Raw genomic sequence first — 9,266 nt, forward strand, 5'->3', positions numbered from 1 at the left:
GGATGGATGGATGGATGGATGGATGGATGGATGGATGGATGAATGGAGGGAGGGATGAATGGAGGGAGGGATAGATGGATGAATGGAGGGAGGGATGGATGGATGAATGGACGGATGGACGGATGGATGGATGGATAAACGAGCAGATGGACGGACGGACGGATTGATGGTTGGGTGGATGGATCGATAGATGGATGGATGGATGGACGGGCGAATGAATGAATAAATGGATCAATGGATGGATGGATGGACGGGCGAATGAATGAATAAATGGATCAATGGATGGATGGATGAAGCATCACATGTCGCGTGCGAACCTTTTTCGTAGTTGTTGAAGCTGGCCGGCTCCACGATGGCACCCACGTCCGTGTGCGCGAATGCGCTCAGCTCGCACCTTGCTGATCCGCTCTCCACCACTTCCACGTTAAAGCCAATACAGCCAGCAGTCTTTGCGCACGCGGCCGAGCATTGCAAGGCGCTGCGCAGTCGAGACGGTCCCTCCTCTAGCAGACAGCCTCTGACCGCGTGTCCAGTCAGAGCGAGAGCAAATTCGGCCGCCATCGCAGCCGCAGCGAAGCAGACAATGAAAAGCCCCTTGAAAGCGTACACCGAGGCCGTCCGGGGTTTCATCGCGAATACGGTGTTTATAATAATTCTACGCACCGTAAAAAAATCACGACTAAGACAAAAACGTTATGCATATACGACAACAGGTTATCTGCTTGATATTTTGCTACTGGCATCACTCGCACCTGTACGCGCACATACGAGACGCCAACTGTTCGGCAGGTAGCAGTGGTATTTGTAACAATTATATACTTAATTATTGATCGTAGTTGCCTAGCAGGAAAATAGTATATATCCCGAGGACTTGGGAAAACGGAGAGAGGGGAGAGGGGCGGTTATACCTGGTTAATTGAATTGCTCACCCCCTTACTTTAGGTAATAAACATTTTCATATATCTTCATTGATGTGCCTGAGACAAAGTTGATGAAATATAGAAATAAAGATACATATGAATATACGAAGAAAGCTGCTGAATATAGCACCCTAAAATGTAATGCTATTGACCACATAACACTTGCAAATACAACATTTCATAAATATTTCACATGATGAGTTATTTATACCTCATACATTAGCGCTCTCTTTGGTACCTCAGGGCATATAGAAAGAGACGAGAGAACCAATTAGATCGATGCCGTGCGTGTGCTGTGACGTTATCGGACAAAGGCCGAGTAGTAGCATAACAGCATCGAATAGAATTAAAGGCTACGTGAAAACAAGGTGACCTTCTCAAAACATGAAGTTCATGTGCGCGTGATTCGTAAATGATTACGATAATATTATAACGATAAAATATATAAGTATATCGTTATACGATATAAAAATATAAAGTAATTACGTTAAAATATAATTTATTTAGTTTTTTAGTTTTTAAGTAAAGGGCCATAATTTAACCGCGGTGAAAATGATTATTTCTGAGTAGCCTACGATGTCTACCCATACGCTCGGATCGTGTGATTTTCCCCCCATTCAGATAGTGGTGTCAGTCTGAGTAAAGAAGAATCATGCTGGCGGGCAGCGTTCATTATCGAGAAACAGCTACAATATAGTGTCTCTCCTCAGTTTTAGCACTTCTCAGCTGCTGTCAATATTGATTTTTGGCGGGTAATGTTGAATTTTATTCCATGACACGTGACATGTTGCAGAATGCAATCATGCCATGCTAATGAACACTGCATGTGGATTGCAATAGGAAAACTTTCATTTTTTGTTATCAACTATAGAGAAGAATGAGGAGATTTTGTCGGTTTTTAAATCGGCAAAAGTAAGGTTGCCGCGTGACCACGCACACGCTCACACATACCATAGCACATACGCACTTGTAAGCACGCACGCGCGCACCCCCACACACACAGTATGTCAGTGACACACGCACACGCACACGCACGCACACGCACACGCACACGCACACGCACACACACACACACACACACACACACACACACACACACACACACACACACACACACACACACACCAATTCATACACATATTTATAAGTATGGATTAGCTATAGATGTTCATGGCAAAGTTGTAGAGTATTAAAAATTAAAAATTATTAAACTTGAATAACTAGGCCTACATATTTTATGCTCCGAGGAATCCGATGCTTGTTTCCAATGCCCCGACAACGAATCCGAGGCTAGTTTCCGGTGCTCGAATGTCAATGGCGCCAACGAAAACATTTACGAAGTTGCGTTTGATCACTAATAATGTTGTCATCCACAAATAAGAAACGCGTTAAAAAAGTAAAGAAGGATCCTAATCCATTATTTACTAAATGGTTAACAGAATGGCTAGATGAAGCTGCTGCTAAAGGGACAAAGTGCCATTTTTTATATGTAAAAGTACGTCGGTCACTACGTTGTAGGCGACGTTACAACTTACGTACAGTACTAGTACTAGTACTATCGGCCTACTACTACTATCAGTATCAGTATCAGTAGGCCTATCACTAGTGAGTAGGGCCTAGTGCCAGTGCCACTCACACAGTCACAGGCACTTGGAGCGTTTCAATAAAATATAATAAATAGTATACGAAATCTATTTACTAGTACTACCAAAGTCTTAATGTTTCACTACTCTCTTTCACCTATTACTATTAGTATTAGTATTATTATCGCTGTGGCTATATGCCCGGCAGCCGGGCACGGTCTTCGTTTTCCTAAATGCCCGGCAGTTCTTAACCCCAACTCTAACCCTAACTCTAAACCTAACAAAAACCCTAACTCTAGCCCTAAACCTAACCCTAACCCTAACCCTAACCCTAATCTTAACTCTAACCCTAACCCTTGTTTACTTGAGATAACGCTAAAAATTAAAAACTGCCGGGCATTTAGGAAATCGAAGACCGTGCCCGGCAGCCGTCAGATATACGCCGGCTGCCGGGCATATAGCCACTGTGTATTATTATTGCCGACAATTTTCTGTAAATGCGGTCCAAATCCTCATCGGCAACACACGCTGGCTGCCGCACGCTAGCTGCTGCACACTGACTAGCTCTAGTACTATAGCTGAGAGGGTCCCCCAGGTTACTGCCGGAACATACCCTGGGTGTACCCTGGTACCAGAGCATATAAATCAACGTGATTTATATGCTCTGCTGGTAGTATCTAATATGCCGGACCGTACCTCGGCCGCCCTCAACTAACGAGTCTAGGGAGTCGCCTACGCCTACTCCCTAACCTTAACCCTAACCATATCAGATAGTTACCAGGGTACGTTCCGGTATACCGGACCGTACCCAGGGTACATTCCGGCAGTACCCTGCAGTGCTCAATTTTAAGGTTTTTTTTGGGTTGTCCTGAGGACAACCAAGAGAGTAGCATATGGTTGTCCCTCAAGAATTTTGGTTGTCCGGATATTATTTAAACATGTGCTGCATGCGCTCTGCTCACTTGATGCTTGAGTGCTTGAGTGCTGTAAAGCAAAAGGCCTATAAATCATGTACATTATCGAGGCCGGCCCACTGATCTCTATAGTAACTGGCTTATAAATGACAAATGACAAATGAGCGAGTGGGCGTAGGGCGAGTGCGCGCGATACATGTACATACACGTGATGTTATACATTGTATGAAGCAAGCCAGACAATGCGTCTAGACATGTACGTTTGCAGCGTATTGTGCAACCCTGGCCGTATGTAAAATGAACGCGCGCTCGCTGGTGTCCTGCGAGCGATGAACGAGAAGAAGCGTGCACTGTCATTGCTTATTTCAAAGTTTTGGATAGCAACATTGTTGAAATTACTATCTAAAAAAGGGATACCCAGGCTTTCATTTTTAAGGGGCGCGAGCGCGCTCGCGCTCCACCGCGCACCCGAAATTGTGCCATAGTGCGTGCATCATCGCGCCTCATAAAAGTGGTTGAAATCGCGCACCAAAAGTATGTGTATTATGTTTCACTCTAGACTGAGGATTGGTCATGATTCCATCATCACACCCCAAGAGGCATGATGGAGAGCCCTCAAGGAGCTCTCGATCATCCCTTTTAAGGGTGTGATTTTTAGTGGAGCTTTCCATCATGCCTCTTAAGGGTGTGATTTTTTAGTGGAGCTCTCCATCATGCCTCTTAAGGGTGTGATTTTTTAGTGGAGCTCTCCATCATGCCTCTTAAGGGTGTGATTATGGAGCGTGAAAAGACCCCCTATGGTGTCCTAGGGGAGTCATTATTAGTCCTCCTGTACTTTTCAAATCTGAAAGCCTGGATACCAGATCTTTCGGGGGGATACCAAATTTCAAATACCTGAATAGTGTACGTGTACCGCCAACACTGGTATAGAAAGCTCAGGTTATTGATTTTATAGAGGTTGGACACCGGACAACCACGGAAGCAATTTGTAGTTGCCCGAGAGAAAATCCAGTCGTCACGGACGACCGGACGACTGTTAAAATTGAGCCCTGCCCTGGAGGACATAGACCCTATGAGCAGTACTATAGCCCGCGTACAGTTGCCGCAGGGCTATAGAACATTCTATGACGAATCTTCGGGACCAACTTATTCACGGTTAATCACGGCTATAAATCGTCTGTGGTAGGCAATTAATCAGGAGTCTATCAATATTGATATCAATATTGATAGACTCCTGAATTAATGCACATAAATATATGTGTCAGCTAGTGTGCAGCAGCTAGCATGCGACAGCCAGCTTGTGTTGCAGGTAAGCATTTGGACCGCATTTACAGGAAATTGTCGGCAATAATAGGTGAAAGAGAGTAGAGAAACATTAAGACTTTGGTAGTAAATAGATTTATTTTACTATTATTTAGTAGATAATATAGTATATGTATATATTTAGCATTATATTTTATTGAAACGCTCCAAGTGCCTGTGGTGCCACTGAGGTCGGCCAACTCGGCTTGTAGATAGAGAGATAAAGATTTATTTCGACAATTAACAAAGTATACATTAGAACGATAAGAGCATGAAGTGTGTTGTGGTCTTGTGGATGTAGATGAGATGACCCGCCTGGATATCGGGCAGCTCAACTCAGACTACACGCAGACTTGATTTATTTATTATGATTTATTATATGACTAATATTATGATTTATTATTATTATTTTATATATTACACAAGGTATTCCCAGAAAAATGCTACATCAATTCATGTAGACGGGCCAGTGCAGCAGTCTAGAATTAGAGAACGACTAAAAGTGCCTCCAATAGAATACCTAATTAAATACCAAACATATTTATATACAAATTCATCTTTTCTCTATTTTTGCTCCATGTATAAGACGTGTTTTCGGTACATGTATTTGTATTTTAACTATCTCAAATGAGTTGGCCCGTGAGTCGAGCTGCCCAATCAACAGGCATGTCATCTCGACTCACAAGCCAAGCTGCCCGACCTCCAGGCTCGCCACAATGTGAGACGAATTGGCGGATGGGTCGAGTTAACTGGTACCCCCTAGAGCTTGGTTATTGTGCCGCGGTACAACTAATAATTTAGCAACGCTCTACCCGCCTTCTCTCCATCACTTGTGTCGTGGCGGATGCAAAGGACTCGATCATCATTGGTCAGCAGCACTCGTTTTTTGATCATCTCCACGGTGACATGCCGATGACCTACGTACGTGACCTCTGTGACTTTTTCTCTCACCTGGCAAACTCCAAGATTATAAATTGGATACGCCCACCAGAAAGCCATCACAGTCTTGTAACAACCCCTGTCTATCTATCTATCCGTCTATATATGCATCCATCCATCCATTCATCCATCCATCCATCCATCCATCCATCCATCCATCCATCCATCCATCCATCCATCCATCCATCCATCCATTCATCCATCCATCTATCCATCCATATATCTATATATACCTAAGCTAGTTTTCTGTATATATGACTAGTATTGTTGTGTAACATAAATTAATTGGAGATTATTATTTTATTTTATTGTTACACAGGCACTGCGATCACTCAGCAAGTACCCACTTGTACTGAAAAGTGGAAAAGAGGCAAAACTTCTGAAATATTTTGGTAGGTCCAGCCATTTATCGTTAGCTGGTTTCTTTCGTTAAGCATTGGATAGAGGATGAGAGTCGTAAGACTGTCTAGTGAGGCGATTAAGCGTTCTCTGCTGCCTTAGCTAAATTTTGTCCTAGGGAAAAGTAGTGCATGACTGAGGACAAAATGCTGGTAAACCTCATGATTGTGATTGTAATCATTTATTTTTAATTGTATGGCTTCTTGGAAGTGAAGAAGGTGAGTCATCGTCAGTCTCAAACTTGAGTAGCAAACTTACATCATTTGACTGCACATTATGAGTTTAACCATGTTATACGCATCGCTGAATGTTTTATTTTAATTTTAGGTGATAAAATCTGTGGGATGTTGGACGAAAGGCTTGCGAGACATCGGTCAGAATTTGGTAATTAATGTTTTGCATGATTTTCAGTAAATTGTTTTATCTATAATGATGTATAGCGGAAAATATTTAGTACGGTTGCACAAATATGTAATATAAATATTATCAGGACTAACATAGTTGTGTTGCTCTTGATTTTATGTGTGGTTAGAGTATTGTCAGGTTCTGTGTATCCTGTTGCAAGGCTAACCGGCAGTAGCCGCCAATCAGCGAACGTACAATTTAAAAATTCAATGCAATCTTTCAACAAGGAGTGAACTTTTGCAAGTGTAAATTTACCCATTGATGACCTGTGCATATTTGCATATTTGCATATTTGCATATTCGTCTATTTTAGTGACTCGGTTTAAAGCTTTGTGTTAGGTATTTTATTTAGATGCGAACATAGGTGTAGTAAACGCAGTATACTGTATACGCTGTATATTTCGCGGTGGTTTAATTTTCGCGAATTTTGCGAACGCGGCCCCGACCGCGAAAAGAGCAACACGCTTTTCTTCACTAATTCGGGAATTCACCGACCGTGAAATTAACCACTCGAGAAATTGTCCGTCAAGTCTGAATTTGCGAAAATATCTGTACGCGAAAAATATGGCGTATACAGTAGTGGTTTGACATGTTTACTCTTTTTAATGCTTGTATTCCTAAAATATGACGCAGGTGACGAGGAGAGTAGCACTGATAGTGAACCCGTGCAACAGCAACCACTGTCGCTAGCATCCACGTCCTCGTTAGTGCACCAACGCCAGCAGCTTGTTACCGCCACTGGTCTGCAGATGAACACGGCCAATGAGCGTCAGCGTCAATCGCAGGTGCGCACACCAGGTGGCAGCAGTGGCTCGGACAAGTTGGCGAATCAACAGGTACTGTTGCATGTTTTTCGCGTACAGATATTTTCGCAAATTCAGACTTGACGGACAATTTCGCGAGTGGTTATTTTCGCGCTCGGTGAATTAAGAATTATTTGGTATTATTCGGTATGAATTATTCGCGAGTTGTTATTTTTGCGGTCAGGGACGCGTTCGCAAAATTCGCGAAAATTAAACCACCACGAAATATATAGCGTATACAGTAATACCCATGCCATCGACATTCGGTAGGAGTAAAGCGTAAATACATTCAGCGTGACTACATTCAGCGTGACTACATTCAGCGTGACTACATTCAGCGTGATTGCGATGGCATATCAGATACGTGGCGTTGTGCTTCCTTGTTGCTGAGAAGTGTTTCCTTATTATGCCGCACAGCGTAAAAGACAAAGAGGGCGTGGAGAAATCTGGATCCCTAGATACAGATGTGGAACATATGCCATTCTGATCACTCTCTACAACAACATGCAGGTATGCCTGTTTAATAACACCGAATCCTTCCAAAACCGTCTATCATTGTCACCATCATTATATGTAAATATATATACATACTTGAGGCCAGTAGTGAGAAAGTAATGAGTAAAGTAAAGTATAGTAATTAAAAGTGAAGTAGTGAGAGAGTAGTGAGAAGTGGTCATTGCCAATGATGTGATCCTATCCTTATTACAGGAATCGGAGAGTAAGGGCTGGATGAGTAAGGTTGAGCTACAGACAAATGCTCAGCCTCTTTGTGATAACTCATTCACACAGGTATTGTACACCCAGATTAAAAGTATCTATTTGTCATAAATTATAATACAGAGTAATAATGGACGGGGCACAAAAGTGTTGAGGCTACTGGATCACCAAACACTGAAGTCATCAAGTCATCCATCCTACACTGCTATGATACTTATTTTGAACATATACCTACTGTTTTGTTCCTTCCTTTCTTCTAATACGTTTATGCCTAATATAGACCAATTGTTTCTTTATCTGTATCTATTGCATCTTATTCAGTCTGACTGTATCAGAATAATCTCTATCCCCTGCCAGAAAAACAATATTATTATATATATATTATTATGGAGCGTGAAAAGACCCCCTATGGTGTCCTAGGGGAGTCATTATTAGTCCTCCTGTACTTTTCAAATCTGAAAGCCTGGATACCAGATCTTTCGGGGGGATACCAAATTTCAAATACCTGAATAGTGTACGTGTACCGCCAACACTGGTATAGAAAGCTCAGGTTATTGATTTTATAGAGGTTGGACACCGGACAACCACGGAAGCAATTTGTAGTTGCCCGAGAGAAAATCCAGTCGTCACGGACGACCGGACGACTGTTAAAATTGAGCCCTGCCCTGGAGGACATAGACCCTATGAGCAGTACTATAGCCCGCGTACAGTTGCCGCAGGGCTATAGAACATTCTATGACGAATCTTCGGGACCAACTTATTCACTGTTAATCACTGCTATAAATCGTCTGTGGTAGGCAATTAATCAGGAGTCTATCAATATTGATATCAATATTGATAGACTCCTGAATTAATGCACATAAATATATGTGTCAGCTAGTGTGCAGCAGCTAGCATGCGACAGCCAGCTTGTGTTGCAGGTAAGCATTTGGACCGCATTTACAGGAAATTGTCGGCAATAATAGGTGAAAGAGAGTAGAGAAACATTAAGACTTTGGTAGTAAATAGATTTATTTTACTATTATTTAGTAGATAATATAGTATATGTATATATTTAGCATTATATTTTATTGAAACGCTCCAAGTGCCTGTGGTGCCACTGAGGTCGGCCAACTCGGCTTGTAGGTAGAGAGATAAAGATTTATTTCGACAATTAACAAAGTATACATTAGAACGATAAGAGCATGAAGTGTGTTGTGGATGTAGATGAGATGACCCGCCTGGATATCGGGCAGCTCAACTCAGACTACACGCAGACTGTTGATTTATTTATTATGATTTATT

The 9,266-nt window shown here is 42.2% G+C and overlaps 1 protein-coding gene across 5 annotated transcripts in view; it reads left to right on the forward strand.

Moving 5' to 3' along the window:
• The first annotated feature begins 2,235 nt into the window (after window positions 1–2,235).
• Window positions 2,236–9,266, forward strand: part of LOC106805541 (crossover junction endonuclease MUS81-like) — a 20,953-nt gene continuing 13,922 nt past the window's right edge. For 2 of the 5 annotated variants that reach the window (XM_014807175.1, XM_014807177.1), the window contains exons 1-6: window positions 2,242–2,415; window positions 5,978–6,050; window positions 6,385–6,441; window positions 7,096–7,298; window positions 7,683–7,775; window positions 7,974–8,054. In XM_014807175.1, coding sequence (XP_014662661.1) covers window positions 2,281–2,415; window positions 5,978–6,050; window positions 6,385–6,441; window positions 7,096–7,298; window positions 7,683–7,775; window positions 7,974–8,054 — 642 coding nt within the window. In that variant the 5' untranslated portion in view covers window positions 2,242–2,280. Of the gene's footprint in view, window positions 2,416–5,610; window positions 5,641–5,977; window positions 6,051–6,384; window positions 6,442–7,095; window positions 7,299–7,682; window positions 7,776–7,973; window positions 8,055–9,266 lie in introns of those variants that run through there. The other 3 variants (XM_014807179.1, XM_014807178.1, XM_014807180.1) reach the window with 3 other exon arrangements.

This window comes from Priapulus caudatus, unplaced genomic scaffold (assembly GCF_000485595.1).
Source record: "Priapulus caudatus unplaced genomic scaffold, Priapulus_caudatus-5.0.1 Scaffold116, whole genome shotgun sequence".
NCBI classification, from domain to species: domain Eukaryota; kingdom Metazoa; phylum Priapulida; class Priapulimorpha; order Priapulimorphida; family Priapulidae; genus Priapulus; species Priapulus caudatus.